Raw genomic sequence first — 21,558 nt, 5'->3', positions numbered from 1 at the left:
CCCACATTGTGAATAGCAGACTGCATTGCTCTCTGCCCCAATGATGGTCCTTACACTCAACTGCTAAGAGAGAAGAATGTTCCACAGATTCAGGAAACTGCTCCCATATCAAACCATATATTTCCCATGTTTATTTCATTTGACTGCATTAGTCATATACTTAATTTTTTTTCTGCCTACTTGGTGTTTACACCTTTCAGATATGGGCAGTAGGACAGGGAGAGAGGAAGAAATCTGCTTGGTTAACATGCACCTCACTTGTCATCGTTTAGGTAAGCTGTACATTTGCTATTTTAGTTCTTCCTCAAAAATTGGCCCACTCCACCAGGATTCCCTCTTGGACAGCACTACAGAGTAAAGACTGGACCTAGGACGATGCGGAAAAAGCAAGCAGGTTATCAGAAGCGAGTATAAACTTACGTTGCTTTGTATATGGAACTGTTTCTGATATGGAACTGTTGGGCACTGAATATGCGCTGCACTTACTGGTCTGCAACATATGCACAAGAGGCATGATTATACCTGGCTTCTCCCATTCTCTAGGCCAAGGGTAGAACCCTTTTTAGTCCAAGGGCCACATTCCCTTATGGTCAACCTTCTGGGGGCCGCATAAGCAAGTCTTGAAGAAAAAGTGGGTGGAGCAATGAATGCTGCTTTCGCCTTTGTGCAGTAGAGTACATTCTAGCGATGCAGAGCAAGAGATTTTTAGACATGCACACATCAACCACTGCACCCAGGCAAGCAAGAGGCTTTGTCACAATTACGTAACCACTCAACAAAGAAGTTCAGTGGGGCTGGTGAGGGGTGTGACCTGGGGTATGGCCTAGGGGAATTCCTGAAGACCAGTTAGAAAGGCGTGAGGTTTCCCATTTCTGCTCTAGGTATATCTGCTGTTTCTTCACTACCATTGCAGAATGAATACCCAAGGATGAGTGACTTGCTAGCCTGGTTATCTCTGTCCCTATATAATATGGAAGAGCTAATCTTGGCAGCATCACACTAGGTCTGAAGAATATCATCTGAATCAGCCATATGCTTTCTAGCTCTTACAAATAGAGACAGCATTTCCTGCAGCAGCACATCAAGCTTCAGTTCCTTGACTAAGGTCAGCATCTCCTGGAACAGGGATCGCCAACTTTATTGGACCAGTGGGCACTTTACAATTTGGAGAGGGTGTTGGGGGTGCCAGTCACAAAATAACTGCTCTGGGGTAAGCATGACCTAACACGAAATGGCTGCCATGCAAAGTGTGGCATAACACAAAATTAGAGAGACAGCTACCCCAAGACAGCCTTGTGGTTACCATGGCAAGTCCTGATTGTGCAGAATGAGTATTTTGTGATCTCTGCTCCTCAGACTCTCTTTCTCTCTCTTACACACACACACACACACACACACACACACACTCTTGCTGTTTAATAGCAAGGAACATGCCTCAGTACCAGTAAAAAGATACAAGGTAGCCACATCACACTTACTGCCATTTCAAAGAAATTTCTTAAAAGATACCTGCACATCTTGTCTCATAACTTACTGCCCCAGGAAGTCTAGAATCGTACCTTTTTTAAAAAAATAAAATAAAATAAAAGCCCAGTGCCTAGCGCATTTGCTCAGGGGTGCCAGTGAAAGCCTTTATGAATTCTACAGCACCTGTGGGCATTGGGTTGGCAAGGCCTGTTGTATAGTCTAGCCAAGTTCTATCACTTGGTTTCTGCCTTCCCACTCAAACTTATTCTGGGAAATGGTTTCCAGTCCTTACTTACCACTACTATGTAAACCTCTAATAGCAGCATACAGAGGAAAGTTCAAATCTTTAGGTTTCTTAGTGGCTACATAGTTCAGTTCTAAATCCCACCACCACTCATGGAGAAGTGCCCACACTATTTTCCCCATGGTCTGTTTTCCCTACACATCATGCAAGCCTTGCTAAACTCTCTCTCATCTGACAGTCGTTTCTATTTGGAGTCTGAGATTCAGTACTCTGCTTAGTAGAGTGGTTACAGCTTCTGGTTCTTTGTGGCTTGAGGTCAGCTAGAAAGAGTTGCCATGTCACCCAGTTCTCCCCAAAGCACACAACCACTCAGATGAGTTTCTCTCCTGGACTCTTTTCATAATTTTGAAAAGGTGAGGATAGTACACTTTCGGCCTCTTCAAGCTTCCTTCTCCCAATTGCTTATGAAAATAATCTCCAAACAGTGTCAATAAAGAATTTCCAGATAACAGATAGTAGACATTTGTAATCAATTCAAAGAAGGCTGCATTGACAAATTATTTGTGAACAAAGAGTCGGAGAAACAAAGTAGAAGATCAAAATTCTTCATTTGAAATCCTTTGGGAATGCATTGGCTGAAAGTGATTTATTTATATTGTGCTATTAAATGGAGCATTCATAAATGAGATGTGAATAATTTATTCAACAGATATGATAAAATATAGAAACTGTCTTCTGTTTAAATTCTGAGTGTATAATGTGGGTAATGGAAGTACTATGTGTAACCACATTTAAGTGCATGCAAAATTGCTTTCATGTGATGCAGCTTGAAAGTAGGACAGTGACATAAGAAGGAATCCGCTTATTGAAGATCTTCTCTCTCCCTCCCTTCCTTTTTTCATAAGTTGGAAACGGAGAAAATTCAGATTTCATTTTTCCAGAGTGGAGGGACATTGGAAGAAAAGACCACTTCCAATTCATGTGTTTTCATGACCAATATTAGAGTTGTCAGAGCTTATATAACCTCCTTGATGTCTTGCTGTAGAGGTATTCACAGTGACACATATAAACACAAACACACACATACATATATGCACCTGCCTACAGTGTGTATGTGTGGTGTGTGTGTGTTTTCAATAGCAGACATGTTTGTCTCCCTCTGCATTCAAATGAAGTTTTCCACTGAGCTAGAGATACAGATTTGTCCCCAAATCAAAAGCTCCATAACTGAGGCTCATCACATCCCACCAGCTTAAAAGATCCTCATCCTAACTAAGGGGCAGTCCTTCAGATCATAATGATCATTTTAGTTTTGTAAAATAGTATCTGCATGTGTCTGGAAAAGACATTTGGATAGAGGATGACAACGGGAAGCCACTGGCTGGCCAAATACGGTGACAGCAACTGCCATTGCTAATGCCACCACTGCTGTAGCTTTTCAGATGTCTTCTTGTTGCCTGATTTTAACTCTCCCTCCCTTTTTTTCTTTTTGGCGCAGGGTGTAGTGGTAGAAAGGGAATAAGAAAGAACCATGTAGATAGCTTCTTGTCCAGGGGTCGGCAAACTAAGGTCCACAGGCCGGTTCAGGCCCTATTGCCTTCAGCATCCGGCCCACAGACTGTCTGTGGATCGGCATGGGGATTCTGTTCATTCGGGCTTCGCCATTTTTTCCTGCGCCATTCTGTCCCCCCCACACCACAGGGGCGCCTCTTCCCTCCCTCCTCCTGGCTTCTCCCTGCCCTGCCTAGAGAAGGAAGGGAGCTGGCCTGGCTGAACACCATTTTAAGCAGTCCCTCTCTGGAGCCAGCCCTTTCGCGCTGCTCATCTTCCCAACCCCGCTGCCGCCCTGGTGCTCCTGTGGGCCAGAGAGTGGAGCGGATGAGCTCGTTCTGCCTACCCACAAGAAGCAGCAGCGGTGGTGGTGCTGGTGGTGGCAGCAGCCCCAGGGAAGGTAAGCGCAGTGGCTGGGGGTGGCTGGGGGTGGGGAAGAGGACTACTTGCCCCCCTCTCCTCTTCTTCCAGCCCCCCCGGTGCCGCTTCTCTGGCCCGCCACAAGGTCTGAGGGACAGTGGACTGGCCCGCAGCTAAAATTTTTTGCCAACCCCTGTTCTAGTCAGTCATCCATGTTCCCCTATATCTTCTGTGCTGCTGCAATGTCTAATGAAGTTAAAGTTTGGATCACATGAGTAGGATGAACCCGGTCTCCCAATGAATAGCTGAGACCTGGGGAACTTAATGGGTGCTGTACTGCTGAGTGGACTGGCAGTTGCTAGCAATTTTACATGGCAAATTTCAGAGATTCTAGTTTTTTAGAAGAACAGAAAAAATCCCGCATTTCACATTTTTTGAAGGACAAGTCTAGATGCTAAAAATTCAAAGACTCAAATTAAGCCTTCATCATCAAAGCATAAATGGAATTCTCTTATGTGGTTCTTCAAAAAACAAAATACTTAAAAGTTAGTAAGAAATTAGCAATGTTTGACATTATTGGTCATGTTCAGGACAAGTTACTTCATGGAGGAGGGCTTAAAGAATATGACTTGGCTCAGGGGGCGAAGGAAGAGAATAGCAGTCAGATTTTTTCATCACTTTAAAAGGTTCTAAACCTATGAAAATACTAGTTTAACTATCAATAAATATAGGTGACTAGCTTGGTTGCTCTTGGAAAGAAGAATTCACTAAAACACCTATAAAAGTCTGTGACTTGTGTGTTGGGTATTCTAAACAAATGCCTTGATTCCTTTGATCCTATATAATGTTCATGGCCAAGTCAAATGTGCAATGCTTTTCAGTAGAATGCCCTCAAGGCAGCTTTATTTGATGGTAAGAGCTAATGAATATCTGTGATTTGCTCTTCTCCTTTCTTTTGCTCCATGTTTCCTGTTAAGAATTAATTTATTTCTTGAGCCTGAGGATACTGAAGTCCCAGCACTGATCCTAAACTCAGCCAGCTATTCATTAGTAGATTCTAATAAGATCACTCAGTTCATTGTTTGTTTGGGTGTCAATTCACAAAAAGTGTCACTACCCATATTGGTGTTGCCTAATCTTATAAATGAAACTAGTCCACATGCTTTGGGATCTTAAATTCAAAAATACACTAGTTAAGCCTTATGCTGAAAAATGCCACCTTGATTCTGGGTGCACTCCAGTCACACACAGAGTTCCTGTGTTTCCGTAGAGAACTGTCTCCTCTTGAAGAAGATAGGGGAGTCTTGAATATACCCTGAAGACTCCAATGCTCCTGCAGCAAATCTATGTGAGGGAAATAAACCCAGAGGTAGAAAAAGCTTCCCAAATGCATGTTTATAAGATCTTATTCTGCTTGTCCAATTTTAATTTGTAGATTACTTCTTATATCTGAAACAATATTTTAGAAGGGTTTGTACAACAGTAAAACCCATGTTGGGTGCAGGACAATTCTTCATTTTCCAAACACAGGGATTGCTTTGCTGCTCTAAAATGTCAAGACCTATTTGACATACATATTTCCTCAGTCATGTTATTGATTCCTTATTGCAGTACTTTGCCATCCATATTTTTGATTTGCCTTAGTTTGCTGTAAATTGGTAGATGCATTGACCATGTAATGCTTCGATTGATTTTGTTGCATGTTGATTTACAGTGTGTTACACCGATCATGGCCTTTTTGGTTGCTTTTGAGAATAGCTTTCATGATGACTGGTCTGCTTCCCCTTTCAGTAGCACTATTTCAGCCCTGTTGAGTTCAGTGGTGCTGCCCTTGAGAAAAAAAAAATTCTGTTTGGTCTTAGTACCAGGGGTGTCACGGTAAGCCCCACTTCGCTTAATCAATCACAAGATGTGGCACATGCACATCATTTGAGTGGCAATGTTCGTCAACTTTGGGGACCCCCAGCCCCCTCAAATATTTTATTAGGGAGGTTGAAGGGACCTTGGCCCCTAGGAGTTGGCTACTATGCCTAGTACTATGTGTGTCCCCTTAGATGCTGTGTGTGTTAATCACTCATGCTTCGAGAAGGAGGGAAAGGGACATGTATTTTCTGCAAGATGTTGTTAGGATGTATTTGCATGCAATTGGGGTTGTTGTAATGTTGGCTAAGATCTCTTAGCTCTGGGATAATATTTTTATGCATGTGTGTGCATGTACACATACATGGTGCATATACACACGTCTTTAAGCACTAGTATTATATACTCAAACATGAACAATTTTTAAAAGTATAGTAAAAGAAAACTTACAACTGCAATGTAATATTTACATTAAGCAAGAAATAAAACTGTTTGAAGTGTAGAACAGTGACTTCACAATCTTTTTAGTTTAAAACGTTTCTCCTTTATGAAATCTTTGGAATTAGTCCTTATTCTCACGAGTCCAAGTTGTTACTGCATTTGCTTAAATTCAACCTTTGTTGACATTGTTCCTCCCACCTCCTTTTTCATATATGCCATTGTCAAAATTATGACAATATGCTTTTCAGGTGGGTTTTGCATCTTGAACCTTTGCGATTGCACAGATTTTTCTGCTGAAACACCTGAAACTATCCAATGACGCAGTACACAACTATGTGTGCTTTAGTCCTATAATTGCATAGTGATCTCTGAAATACACATGCTCTCAATCACACACCCACACTTTCTATAGTCCTATTCATGCAACTGAATAAAACAAACATGAAGGAAGGTGTGGGATTGTGGTGACCTTTGCATGTTGGCTGTATCACCTGTACAGTCCTTATTCATGCACTTGCTTTATGGGTAGGTGAAAGCCATGCAAAACTAGGTTCCCAACAGCTCCGAAAAACCCCACTTGCCTGTGTGTACATTTCATACACACATAGAAACTGTACAGTAAATACATATAGATGGGTATGGGACTTGCTGCCAAGATCTCGCTCCTGCATATGCATGTTTTCTGTATATACTTCCAATTTTGTGACCAGTACATCTCTCTCTCTCTCTCCCTTCCCTCCTGGCTTTCTCTCAGACACCTAACCAAATGAAGATTTGTTGGCTATACATATAGACAATTATGAATGTCAGTGCCAGTCTAATATATTTTTCTAAACAGGAAAGCTCATACCAATAACAAACTTAGTTGGTCTCCAAGGTGCTACTGGGGAGATGCAGATGGCGCTGTGGGTTAAATCACAGAGCCTAGGGCTTGCCGATCAGAAGGTTGGAGGTTCGAATCCCCACAACGGGGTGAGCTCCCATTGCTCGGTCTCTGCTCCTGCCAACCAAGCAGTTCAGAAGCATGTCAAAATGCAAGTAGATAAATAGGTACCGCTCCGGTGGGAAGGTAAATGGCCTTTCCGTGCACTGCTCTGGAGTGCGGCTTAGTCATGCTGGCCACATGACCCGGAAGCTGTACGCCGGCTCCCTTGGCCAATAAAGCAAGATGAGCACCACAACCCCAGAGTCGGCCATGACTGGACCAAATGGTCAGGGGGCCCTTTACTTTTTAAGATGCTACTGGAAGGATTTTTTTTAACGTATTTTGACTACGACAGACCAACACGGCTACCTACCTATCTACCTATATTTTTCTAAAGCAGAATCCAAATGTAGCAAACACGCCATTGAGCCACTAATTCATGTCTTCATCTATTCCATGCATTGCCTGAATCAGGTTGCTTTACACTGTTGCTTAGCAGGGCTGACTGTGACCCCACCCCGGCCATCTCCTGTATTGCCACAGCGACTGGCCCCATGCCAAACCTACTTTTTGCAGAAAGTTTGGTAATGGCACAGCCTTAAGGACAAAATGAAGGAAGCAAGTGCACCCTTAAATCATTTGGTAGCCCCCAACGGACCATTTAAAAAGCCCTCTTCCTGTCATTTGCAGTAGGCTGTTGTATCTGTTGATGTGGATCAGGTTTCATTCTCCTTTTTAGTTACTGTAAGGATAAGACGGGAACTTGCACAGCCATGCAAAATGGAGTGAAAATTAGGCAGTTAGCAGTATACTATTCTATCATGAAACTGTTTGAGTCTTTGAATTTTTAGCATGCAGGTACAGGAGTCAGCAAAGTTTTTCAGCAGGGGGCCGGTCCACTGTCCCTCAGACCTTGTGGGGGGCAGGACTATATTTTGAAAAAGAAAAAACAAACAAATCCCTATGCCCCACAAATAACCCAGAGATGCATTTTAAATAAAAGCACACATTCTACTTTATTAAAAACACCAGGCATGCCCCACAAATAACCCAGAGATGCATTTTAAATAAAAGGACACATTCTACTCATGTAAAAACATGCTGTCGGACTGTCCGCAGGCCGGATTTAGAAGGCATTTGGCCCCCGGGCCTTAGTTTGTCTACCCATGATGTAGGAGAGCCTTTGGTGTCTCAATATGCAGTTTTAAGCACTAGGTGAAAGTGTTCCTCTTCAAATAAGCCTTTGGCTAACCTCCTATATCATTTTAAATGTTTCATGGGAGAGGGTGGAAGGGGTTATTATTGTTTCATTTTCTTCTTTTTTATTAGGTCTTTTGTCTTTTTATCTTGTATTGTTATGCTGTGAACACCCTTGAGAAATGCAGATGAAGGGTGGTATATAACTTTTAACAACAACTACAAGAACAATAATACTAAGAAGTTCCCCTCTGCATGTCCCACTGAAATGAAAGGGAATTGTGAAAGCCTGTGTTCCTGCTGCACTCTTCCTGTTAATTTTGATGTGCTATATTTTCCAGTAGACTGTGTCCAATAACCAGCGCAAGCCCAATATATTTTGTGGCCTTAAGCAAAATACAAGATGCCACCACCCTTTATTCCATGTTCAAAAGCTGGTCAGACTGGGCAGTTTGGGGCAAAATCTGCCATTGTACCTTAAGGGCATGAGGTTAGCTGTGATATCCTAAGTCTGTCCACTTTCTACCCTCTGAGTTGGATTCTGCCTCATGGTGGTAAATGGCCATTGTTCTTCTTACTCAGCCACATTGTTCTACAAACTTGCTGGAGGGCTGTACCTTATCAAGTGTTCTATTTTCTTAAAACTTAGCCCAGCTTTCTCTCCCATGGATGCAAAGATGTCTTTAGATATTTGTTTAATCATATCATAGTATTAAAAGGACACACTGCACTACATTTAGCACACAACTTTTTCAGTGACTGAAAGGTGTTCTTTAGTGTAGTGTCAGAGAGACGTTTACCGGATAGCTAATTGAAGGAACGAAACGTTACTTGATGGTTGTGGAGTGTGGATTTATAAACTTTGGCCACATATTGTGGGAATGGGAGCATAGCTCAATCAGAGATCCATGCTTTACACATGAAGGGTCTCAAGATCAATTCCTGGCACCCTCAGTTAAAAAGGGAGCTCAGGTTGCAGGGAAGGGAAAGACTTCTGCAAAGGACAACTGCTGGGTGTCACCATAGCAGATCATGGATCGGAACATAGGAATCTATGTTATGCCAAGTCAGACCATTGGTCTATCTAGCCCATTATTGTCTAAATTGACTGACAGTAGCTCTCCAGGGTTCCAGACAGGAAACTTTCATTGAATACCACCTTTATCCGTTCAGCTGAAATTTTTTATTACATACAAAGGATTGAAGCTGGAACATAAACTGACCCCGAATGTGCACCAGCTGTAGCAACTGAACCATTGGCCTTACAACGTCATATTGCTACGCTCATTTTAGCTGCTCATTTAACATAATTGGCTACAATACATGGGATAGAGACTCTGTACATCAACCACAGGTGAGAACCACTGCAAAAGAGTGGGAGTTTGACTTCTGGAAGAGTTGGATAACAGGAAGAGGAGGGCAGAGAAGTAAACATAGGAACACTGACATGATTTGCCTTGGCTATTCATAGTGAAATAACTGGTTGAGAAACTGGGATGCTTCCTGGAAAATAACTGAACCCAGAAGTCGCTGCTCCTAGTAGGAGCAATTCAGAACTCTCAACTTTTGAACAGTGTTTAAAACTCCCATTGCTCTAGGTGCATTTTGTGACAGGGAGTTTCATCAATGTGGGCAGTTTTTGAGCTTTGGGTGCAGTACTGCACCTAAGATTTCAGATTAAAACTGCCACTGCTGGAAGGAAAGGAGGACCTTTTCTGCCTCCCCACTTCCAGCCACTCTCTGATGACTGGAGAAGGGACCCTCAAAAGAATATTAGGGAGGAAAGCAGGGGAAGTATGGAATTGTTTTTTGCAGTCTTCAGATGAGGACTAGACCATGTGAAAAATGAACATAAGATTTTAGCTGTAGTTCATTTTCAGCTTTCTATTCTTGTTATAAAAAAAGTGCACCTAGATACTCTGTTGGGGTACCCATAACCTAGGTTTAAGGTGCCATTTAGCTCCTAGCTTTCATATCTCAGTTTCTAACACTGCTTTTGAACAATGTTTTCATTTAAAGATTATTTTGTCAACACGTGAAGCGTATGCTTCTTGAGCAAGAAGAGTGTGCTAATCAGTTTGCTAATCATTGCTATGAATCTTTTCTTTCCTGGGAGTTTATGCTTGTAAATTTGAAGCTGTTGCATGTACTTAAAACCAAGATATAAGCTAGAAATGTGGAAAACAATTAATTATGTTCCTCCTCAATGAAGCCCTTTGATTAAAGCTGGCCAGGCTTTAACTAAACCTCCATGAGAGCCTGTCTGTCTGTCTGTATTTCTTTCACATGGAGGGGTCCATGCTGGGTGTGATATGCACTGACTTAGGACTCATGAAAATGTGCTATAATTTTGTGACAGTGCCTTTCAACAATCTTTACAGCACTCTTCTAGTTATTGCTGTTAAATAAATTATAAATCACAGCCCTAGCTAGTATGTTTCAGTTGCGACTAAGATTTGGCCAATTTCTGTTCCACTGTTGTGTTGGTCTTAAAACACTGTGATTTTGTTTGGTAATTGCACACATAGAGGAAGATGCCATCATTGGAGGCACAGCAATGATTAAGGGCAGAGCAGCAGGTGGCTGTACTATGGATACAGAATGGAGGATGCCATCTGTTTGTAAAAAAAATAAATGTGTGACTGTGGAACTCCTTTGCAGAAAACCAAGCCCAGTTCAAAACAAAGGGTGGTAGGGAGAGAAATTGCAAATATAAATAATTTTACTGTGGAATCGGGCAGAGGAATATGAGTGGAGGATAGCTTACATATTATAGAGTGACATATATAGAAGTCACTACCCTTAATTTCTTGATGTGCATTAACCTAAAGACTAATTTTTTGCACTGCGGGATGTCAGAAATATATAATCCCATCACTAGCAGAAATAAGCCACTGCAGTCAGCAATGTGGGCTTTCTGATATTTTGCCCTAAATTTACTGGGAATTGAATTAACATATTTTAGTAAGCAAAACTAAAAATAGAATGTCATGTTGATTTTATGTTTTGCATAAACACAGGGTTTTTTCTGCAGTTGGATTTTCCCTCTCCCACCCCTGCAGCCAGGGCTTAACATACTATAGTAGGTTACTACAGCAAACATAACTTTTTAATGGACTGGGAAACAAACAAACAAAATAGATCACGTGACTCTCTTCATTGCAATATTCGCTTTATTGTGGTGGTCTGGAACTGAACCTGCAATATCTCCGATGTATGCCTGCAAAAAAATCATCAGACTACCATCATAAGGGACCATCTGAAGGGATGCGGGTGGTGCTGTGGGTAAAACCTCAGTGCCTAGGACTTGCCGATCGTATGGTCGGTGGTTCGAATCCCCGCGGCGGGGTGAGCTCCCATCTTTCGGTCCCAGCTCCTGCCCACCTAGCAGTTCGAAAGCACCCCTAAGGGCCACGTGACCCGGAAGTGTCTGCGGACAGCGCCGGCTCCCGGCCTCTTAAGTGAGATGAGCGCACAACCCTAGAGTCGGACACGACTGGCCCGTACGGGCAGGGGTACCTTTACCTTTACCTTTTTACCATCATAATACCATTTCTACCACCATTCAGTTATTATTTCATGAAATAACAGGGTCACACTCTAAGGAAAGCTTCATTAAACAAAAATGTATTTAGTAGCCACATAAATATTGAAACACTAGGTACTTGTTAATTTCAAGTGGTAACTGATTCCAGAGGGCTGCAGTTGCAACACTAAAACCCTGGATTCCGGTGCATACTAAGAGCACTTCTTGGACCTGTGGTTTTCTTAGTTGTGCCCCATGTGAGGATCATAATTGCTAGACAGGGATATTTGGGCAAGGTTTCTCCTTTGGTTTCTTCTTACCTTGGCCAAAGCATCCTAGGTATAACCATTTGAGCCACAATCCTGAAGTAACCTTTTTAAAAAAGCAACCTTTAAGCATAAACCTTTTTGTCTGTCCTTTAAAATGCACATATTTCCAAAACCTTAATGATACTTGGAAAACACTGGTTGTTGTTTTTTTATCAGCTAAAGATGAACTCAGCTTTGCTTACATGCACCCAGTTAATAGCACCTCTCTATCTCTGGTTCAGTTGCTATAGAAACCATGTCCTGCTAGCATCCCAATCTTACACTGTTCTAAATTCAGACCACAGCGTTAGACAATAATATTAATTGTGTACCTTATACTTTGCTCTAATCTTCCTCATTTTAAAAATAATTCTGGTATGCATTATGAGAGGGATTATATATGAATGTCTCACAGGTGCAATGCCTGTACTGTGGTATACAAAGAACCCACTGTGATTTGTAGAAATACAGAGCTCTCTAAAAGACATAGGTACAAAATGGAATTGCCCACTGCTGCTTGTAAAAAGCATATTAGCAAGCAAAAAGTGTCTTCCCTGGGGCTTAGGGCTACAGCTTCCTGTTGTTGGTAGTTACACACAAATACAATCTAGTGTAATATAAATGAAGTTAAATATATGGCCAGGTCAGGACAAAATGCTTGATCTTCATGGTTCATTTTGACTTAATGGCTACTTGATGAAGGGAGGGCCAGCAGTTTTAAAGGAATGCTACCCGTTAATAATTTTAAAAGGAGATTGCTCATATTTCAAGGATCTGCCCACTGTAAGTGGAAATCATTCACACACACACCACCAGCACCACAGAATTTGTCCATACATTTTGTTAGGGCAATGGGACCCAGGTGGCGCTGTGGTCTAAACCACTGAGCCTAGGGCTTGCCAATCAGAAGGTCAGTGGTTCGAATCCCTGCGACGGGGTGAGGTCCCAGCTCCTGCCAACCTAGCAGTTCAAAAGCACGTCAGAGTGCAAGTAGATAAATAGGTACTGCTCCAGCCGGAAGGTAAACTGCATTTCCGTGTGCTGCTCTGGTTTTGCCAGAAGCGGCTTAGTCATGCTGGCCACATGACCCTGAAAAACTGTCTGCGGACAAACGTTGGCTCTCTTGGCAGTAAAGTGAGATGAGCACTGCAACCCCAGAGTCGTTCGCAACTGGACTTAACTGTCAAGGGTCCTTTACCTTTACCTTTGTTAAGGCAGAAATTTGTCTTGTCTTTGGTATCAGAAATGTGTGTTTCTTCAGGTGGGGGCATGGATTACAAAGAGCTGTAGCAAGTATACTTTAAAGATATTATAAAGGAAAGTGTGTGTTTTTTTTAATCCAATTGGCAGCACATACTAATATTTTTGTTTGGATCATATTTGTTCTGGAAATTCTAGAATTGCTAGGTAGGATAACACAATTGGGCAGTACTTAATACTGTGATAGCACAGTACTTACTAAGTCAGCTAATTAAAATGATGTGATTAGATACCCATGATTATATTGTGATCATATAACATAATATTATGCACCTTCCTTGTCCCCCTGAACCGTCTATAATTTGCTTGGTCAAAAGGTGGCAGCTGTAAGCCAATGACCCACCCAACCTGCACTGCAAATTGTTTTGAAGCTCTTCTAAGAACCACTTTAAACACCAGGCAGCAGAATCATGGAATTGCTGAGTTGGAAGGTACACTGAGAGTCATCTAATCCAAGACCTTGCAATGCAGAAATATGCAGTTGTCCCATACGGGGACTGAACCTGCAACCTTGGCATTATCAGCACCACACTCTAACCAACTGAGCTATCCAGTGTGGGGGGATTCTGCACATAATACATGAAGTGGGGCTTGTGAATCTTATTCATGGTAAGATCTGTGAACATCAGGTAAATGAACATCAGGTAAATGAGTTCATGAGCCCTACTCACAAATAAAATATGTGAGCTGCTTTTCAGATACTGCAACAGAAGAAGTAGAAGCAAATGTTTATATAGGGATGTTTAGATCAACCTATTTCCAGTTTCTGTCAATTTCACATTTCACATTCATAATTTTGATGTTTGCTTCCCTGGGCTCCTTTGTGAAGAAGGGCAGGATACAAAGTTAATAAGTAAAAATGAATAAAATAGTTCTCTCCCATTTCCACTTTTGTTTGCATTTAATAAAAAAATCTGCACAAAAGTTCACATTTAAATAGTATTTCATTAAAACAAAATGGTATTTATAGACAACTTTATCTCTATTTACACATTCTATTTTTTTCTTTTAAAATGCATTTAGCTTTTGGTCTTCTCCATGTACACTGCCAAAATCTGCTCCAGGGAATCCTCCATCTCTCTGGAGCATTATTTTAGTTGGGGCTGTATGAGAGGTGGAGGAAGTCACAGAAGCTGAATTTCACAAGCACCCCTGCAAAGCCCTTTTAAAAATGCTTTCCTTTAGAAAAGGGGCAAAGGTAGAGGCAAACATAGAGGCAAAGGTAAGATTTCTTTGTGATTTGTTCCTGTAGAGATTAGCACTATTCATGGCATGAAAAGATTGTAGGACTCCTTGGAAGTAAATAACCAAGCAAGGGAACTATGAGATCTTTATCTCCCCACCTCATGAACGAACAGCTACCCACCTGTCATTCATCTGACATCATCTGACATTCCCTGTGGGGAACACTCTGGCAAACAGTACCCAGAAGGATTGAATTTTCCACTCACCAGCTGGTGAGGAGAGGATTCAGTCCTCCTCTTTGCCGTGGTTTGCTTCAGCAGTGCATTGCCTGCAGTGAGTTCCCTAGTTGACATCATCTGGTGACATCAGTTGATTGACAAATGGGTGTGGGTTGGGGAAAATGGCATCACAGGCCAAGATTGGCCCATGGGCCGGAGGTTCCCCATCCCTGAGAGCAAGGGAACTTGCTGTCTTGTTTCTAGACTAGTTATCATGGAAATGGTAAATCTTGGTGACGTAGTTGAATATTCATCCACAAATTGTTCCCAGGGAGAAGGGTTTTAGCATATGCGTCCCCCTGCAATGGCAGTTATCTCTGAAATAATCTTTTTTCATGATGAAACAGTACATCATGTAAGGCTGTAAACAGGTTTACAGCCTCAATGAGAAATACTCCCATGCCTTCATAATTTGATTGTGACATACTTCATGAGTTTGTCACTGAAGGATTGTTGACAGGTGCAGAACGTGACATGGCATCTATGTACTGAAGGCAATGATTATAACTGGTAGGTGGTACCTGTCAGAGATGTTTTAGAAAATGGATATCCTGTTTGAGGATAGGAGATTAGCTCAGCCACTGAATTTTTTTTATTTCTGTTGTTTAATGAGCATTCAGGTAATTTGTCTAAACTGGCTTCTTATCGCTTTTGATACATTTAAGATCAACCTACTTTTAGAAAAACCCTACCTACCCTAAGCCTTGGGTACTGGATGGCTTATGAATATGAATAAATAATACATAATTTGAGGCTAGTGGGTGATGCTGGGGTCTTCTTTTGATAATTTCCTATGAAATTTCTTATCGCTTATTAGGCACATATATTTGAGATGATTGTTTAGAAGGAGATTAATAAATCATAACAACAACAACAAAACAAGCACAATTACAACAACAATAATAATTAGTGCTTTTTAAATAGAAAAATAGGTGCTGGTACTCACCATGAAGTTGTTACAGTAAATGCTGCACTTTTAAACAATAGCAAAAAAGGTGCCAGTTCTGTGTACCCTTGAGTACCCTCTGAAAATAGTAGTAGTAGTAGTAGTAATACTACATAATTAATAATAATTCTTACACACTTATGTGGTGCCTACTAAAGTTGAGGGTTGGTTATCTACTTTGTGGGGATGTAATTCTATTAAACTAGTGGAAGGTTTGGAGAAGTGATTCCACTGCTGCAGGGAACATTTTAAAAAAATAAAATCTAAAAATAACTCTCAAGGGACTCCACAGAAATACCAACTGATGAATTATGTTTTACAAATCTAATTCTTTTCATTCAAGAGAAGATTAGCAGTTGCCTTTATGTAGAGCTGCCTCTATATGCAGTCCAAAGCCCTTTGTGAAGGGGATTATATAAGGGTGGGTTCATTTCCAGTTTTGGCAAGTAAAAGTCATTCAGAAAATAAGCTCAGACAGTAGAGGTTGTTGTTGGAAGAGTACAGCTCCCTCTCTGTGAATGATCATTATTTATGGGCGAGAGTACATCCATTCTGTATTAGTGTTAGCTTTGTTTTATTATGTTTTTAGATTTTTTTAAGCACTGTGGATTATATACAATTTTTATATGTACACAGAAGGTACAGAAATGTATATTGTGATATAATTTTAATCTGTTTTATTAAATGGTGCAGGTTATGAATAGTAAAGGTTTGACAACATTTAAGAATGATTGAAGCCTAATTCAAACCACCATTGGGTCAGTGGCAAAAACGTCTGAAAAGCCTGCCCATGTTGGTTTACAGATTATAGTGAATTGGCTGTGTGCATCAATTGATGCATGCTGGATCCAGCTTTTTGCATGCCATCATAATTTCTCAAAAAGTGATTTTTGAAATAATCTATCAGCAGCCAACATTTCCTCACAGCTCCCATGCACACAGATGGTCATGTGAATCAGCCTTACGTAATGATTATGGGGTGGTAAGAATGTGGGTTGAATTCTGCTTGTGTGTGATTTATCTGGCAACTGGCAGCTCAGTCTACCTTTATGGTGCCCTAGCAACATATCTGGAAGGAAGTTTAAATGTGTGTCTGGGTGGCACTGCTGGTTCTAAGCTGCCTCTGCCTTTCATCAGAACAAGACAAGAGCACTAATCCAGCCCATGCACTTCCATGTTAGAAAGGCAATGTGTGAACTGAGTCTGAACTAATGTTGGTGGCTTGTGACTCATTGGCCCAGTTCATATGAGGATTCATAAACCATGTTTATGAAGTGAGGAATAAGCTTTGGGGAGAAGCACTTCTCCCTTGCCTTTCCTCTTCTCTCCTCCCACTGATGTCGGGTTGGCACATAGATCCTGGCTTGTGTGAAGCCAGAGTTGGCTGTTACAGTGGAATTTGAGAGCTCTAGCTTAAAGTCTGGTAACAAACCAGGGAGTGGGATAGGAAGGATGAGGATCACTTGGCCCCGGTCCTTGTTTATGACTTCATTGTTTTTGAATGATTTCCCAAAACAAGGCTCATTTGGAAATGTTCTGAAGATTCAGTCAAATGTTTCTTGTTGCATTTTATTAGGTAATGCTTCCCACAGCAATAAAGCAGATGTACAAACACTTGCCTGCACCAAAGAAATTAAGCACGTTGCAATTTGCTTTGCCAGCAAAGCATATATATGTATGATGTGTCTTCTTCTGATGTCTTGTCGAACAGCTGAGAATTTGGACTCCTCAGAAAAGGGAGGTATTTCAAGTGTAGCCAAGGTGGTGCCCTCCAGATGCCATAGAGACTGTAGTCAACACTGTCCCTCGCCACTAGCCATGCTGGCTGGGTCTGATGAAAGTTGTAGTTCAACAACATCTGGAAAGCACATGTTAGTTACCCCCACATTGAAACAATATTTAACACAACTTTTTGATTCCTTTATGGATGCTTCAAAATTCAGCAACAATTGAAATGGAGCTTCCGCAGCAGTAGTATTTCTACAATTAGAATATTGCATTTTAGAATGGTCAGCATTTTAAAATTGTATATTTGGTCTCATACCTAAATGTGGTATTAATATTTTTCTCCATAAACTGCTGTTAACATGCAGCACAGTAACCAGTATTAATTTTTATTCTCCTTTTTGTGTGCAAGAGATAACACAAGTTGCCTTAAAACGAGGGAGATGAAAATAAATGCAGAATGGGGAAAGAGATGTTATATTTCATTATGATCTAGAAAACTAAAGATACATGCTGTCTACCATGCTGAGCCACATGCTGAGAGCAGCAGTGATCTGCTTTTCAAGACATGCTAATCTCTATCCTGGGAAGCCTTTGGCCAGAATATGATCCTTAACCTTTACTGCTTGTAGTTTTTCATTGTGATAGTCCATGTTCCTTGATCTGGAATATGTATCTACACATCTTATAGTAAAACATTGAATAAAGCCCTTGAACTCAGTTGTGCATGAGGAGGTGTCTGGATAACAGATGCACAGTGCAAAGGTTTTTCATCTTTTCCTATGCGAGAAAGATTTTTACCACATTTGTTACACAGGTGCTACCTGTTTCAAAAGCTGTACAAAGCCTGGCATTAATTCAGTGTGTGCCTCTTTGAGAAGTTAAGAAAAGAACTGTATGAAGGTTACCAAAACCTCTAGCCAAAGCATTCAGTAAGTGAAATATAGCTCCCATCTTCATTGCTACCTGACGTGTTGCCCCCTTAAGGTTATTATGTCACAGTGCTGATGTGAGATGTCAATGCAGGAGTCACATGCTCTACTTCCTTGCCTGGTCTGTCTGTACTAAAAGTGGACACACTGAGGGCAGGTGTGGTGGTGTAGCATTGGCAGCAAAGCAGGGCAGCTATGACTGAACTTGTTGATAGAGAGAATATAGTTATGAAACTCCATTGTATTTGATGGTCTATATTTATGTTCTTAGTTTTAGAGATGGTTTAACATTCTTTCACTTGTTCAACCATGCACAGCTTGCATTCTCTAGATCCAAACAAATAGCTTCATATCACTGAGTTCATGTTGATAGTGAAACAAAAGTTTTATGTATTAACAAGGTTCACTAGGTACCTTTGGCTTTAGTGAAATGCACCTGCCAAATACTCCTACCTATAGCTAAAATGAGCACACAAACTTATACAGTGTATGCAGTTCATGTTGAGTCAATAAGATAAGCACATATACCAGAAGCACCTCTGCTGAAAAATACACATGGCCTTATGCTTCTCGTGCTAATACCAACATCAACTTAAGACATCATCTGTCCATCCTAAATCTTTTCCTCACCTTGTTTCTTGTGCCAACCTGGGCTGCTGTCACCTCTTTCCTTCCATTCATGCATTATACAGGAAATCAATTCCATGCTGTTTCGTCCAGTGGTAGAATATAGTGGTAGGAATTTGACTCTTCTGTTGAGTTTTGGGACAGCTTTGCATGGAACTGGGAAGTGTCACAACTGGGAAGTGCAGTTGTGTTTTCTTTCTCTTTTATCCACTCCTGAAATTTGCACGTCTTCTCCATTCACGCATGTGGATGCTTGCTATCAATGTTCAGCCAGCTCGTGTACCTCTCCTTGCAAGAGATATGCAAGTTACACAAGAATTATATCTGTAATATGTAAAGCTGCTCACAAAAGCCCCCTTCATGTTATCCACATGTAGAGGGCTCCATCCATGAAGGAGAACAGGATTGCACTACTGACCATGTTCTGATGTTGCATGCTTCCCCAACCCCAACAATGATACATTGTCCTGGGAGAGTCTCAAAATCCATGCTTACTGTTGGTAGTCATATTTTTCTATGGGGGGGGGTAAGGCATGAACTTCATGGACAGATCACAGCTGTTCAAGCAGTCCAGTCATGTATACATTGTCATCTGCTGCAGAGACAAGAGGAGAGACAATTGAACCACATACTGACCTCCTGTTGGGTATCTACAGTGCATGTTCACCTTCTCTGTTCCCCTGGATGTGCATTTATTTTTTTCCAGCTGAAAAGAATCCTGCATTTTACTAATGTTTAACATTAATTCCTCCTCTAGCAAAAGTTCCTACTAAAGCTGTCAGCATTGTTGCTTGAGAAGGGGTTTCATGGTTTGGCTCAGAATCAAACCCGTGTTTCTCATTTTCTTATTAGAATCTCAGCATATTTATAAGCTGTGTGTGATTTTTTTTAAAGAATGTACATGGTCTTTCTTTTATTTGCATTTGATTACTCTCTCAACCGCAATATTTTGAGAGCATGGGAATTATATTGGGAGTTTTTTTTTCTTAAAGTAAGAAGTAGCTGAGAGTAATTAAAGGATTTCAAAGGAAGTGCTTACTGTATAAACCAGCAGGAAAGTAGAACAACATAAAAGTCTAGCGTGAAGGTTTTTTCACAGTCTTCACATAATACACTGAAACTTTGAAATGCCAAAATCATTTAATAGGGTTTAGTCTGTCAGCTTACATATGAGTAGAGAGGTAGGGGGTGGACAGCTGCTAATGATCATGGGAATATCAGGTTAAATTAGGAGAGAGAGAAGCAGAATGAATGGTAGTAAAAGAGTTAAAGGAAATTGACAAGGGCTTTCAAAGATGTACCAAGGGAACAGTGTAAGTGGGTCTATTAATAGGGAAGAAATATGAGCATAATAAGGACTCAAAAGTGTCAGAGTAATCTTGAGATTGATCCTTAATCAGGTGCTTGCCCCCTTTCCTGGTCAAAGTGTTCTCTTCAAATGGGGATAAGGACAGTTTCACATAACCAGTAAGTATAGGGCTGGCTCTTTTTATTTTGTTGAAAATGACAGCTTACTTACCTATGTCCTTTCATCATCATCTTGACTGCCACAATGTTTTAGAGTCCTTGCAAGCTTGTGGGTAATTTGTAGATGCATATGTTACTTTGTGTATGCAAAAGAGTAGTGTTTATGTGTGATTGTAAATATGCAGGAGATGGTGTGATTGTTAGAGTAACTGTGTGTGGTTCTGCAAGTATATGACTGTTCAGATAGTAGGTCCTGGATCTCTCTGACACTTCTGATGTAACTCCAAGCCAGAATCACCTGCCCCAGAGGGTATCTAGCCAGTGAGTCTACCAGACCTGAGGTCAAGGGACAACTCATTGAAAACAATTATGAGGAAGAAAAGTTAACAAACTGCAAACTTGGGAGAAGCATTTCAGAGTGGGAGCCAAATCTAAAACCAACATGGGACTGCTGCCAAAAACCAGCAGCTCTGTGTCAACTCCCTTAGTGACATAGGAAGCTGCCTTATTCCTAATCAGGCCATTCGTCCATGTAGCTCAGTACTGCCTACAATGACTAGAATTGGTTCTCTAGGATTTTACTTTGGAGACCTTCCCAACCTTGCCTGGATATGCTGTTGCTTGAACCTGGGATGATTTGATTTGTTATTTGGCCCCCACACAGAGCTGCTGCTGCACAGCCCTAGTATTTTTGAACCTCCAATTGATATGATATGATTTGCTGACAGGAGCAATGCCAGGATAAAGAGTGAGTCAAACTAGATATGACACAGTGGGCTGTTATATGCGTGTTTGTGGCATGTAGTTTTCTGCTCAGACCTTTCTGGTTGGGGAAGCTTAAATTTCTCTCCTCACCACCGGAAATGATAATGGATGCACACATCACATCTAATTGCCCCTCATTTGCTTTTAAAAATTATATATGTATAAAAATACAATTAAGATTCACATTAACAATGGCTGTTTTTTCATTACACTGTGGAGTCTTTTAAGTTCATGCCTGCTTCCTTTGGGAAATCTCCCTGGTCCTGTAAGGTCTGAACATAGTTTCATGGTTATGAACTTGGCATTTCCTGGAAATAAAGAAATGTGGTTTTTTTAACTTAATCATCCAGGGATTCCTTTTAATGGATTCTGTAAAAGCATCAGAAATGTTAATATTTAATGTCATATTTATTATCTGTGATTATTATTTCATTTAATTAATTGGTAGAATAACCCCCAACTTTTTATCAATTGAGTGAAACCCAAGCAGCCAC

General features: G+C 41.0%; 1 protein-coding gene across 3 annotated transcripts in view; it reads left to right on the top strand.

The window, feature by feature from the left end:
• The window catches only part of GPM6A (glycoprotein M6A), a 180,966-nt gene that overhangs the window by 99,684 nt on the left and 59,724 nt on the right, over positions 1-21,558 (top strand). The window contains exon 2 of one of the 3 annotated variants that reach the window (XM_081926213.1): positions 201-272. The exons of the other annotated variants lie outside the window; for them this stretch is intronic. Within the exon in view, the coding sequence (XP_081782339.1) occupies positions 201-272 (72 nt within the window). The remainder of the gene's footprint in view (positions 1-200; positions 273-21,558) is intronic. 3 annotated transcript variants of the gene reach the window in all.

This window comes from Podarcis melisellensis (genome assembly GCF_964234715.1).
Source record: "Podarcis melisellensis genome assembly, chromosome: 9".
Classification (NCBI taxonomy): Eukaryota; Metazoa; Chordata; class Lepidosauria; order Squamata; family Lacertidae; genus Podarcis; species Podarcis melisellensis.
The sequence above is the reverse complement of the archived record's forward strand: the minus strand, read 5'-3'. Positions and strand labels throughout refer to the sequence as shown.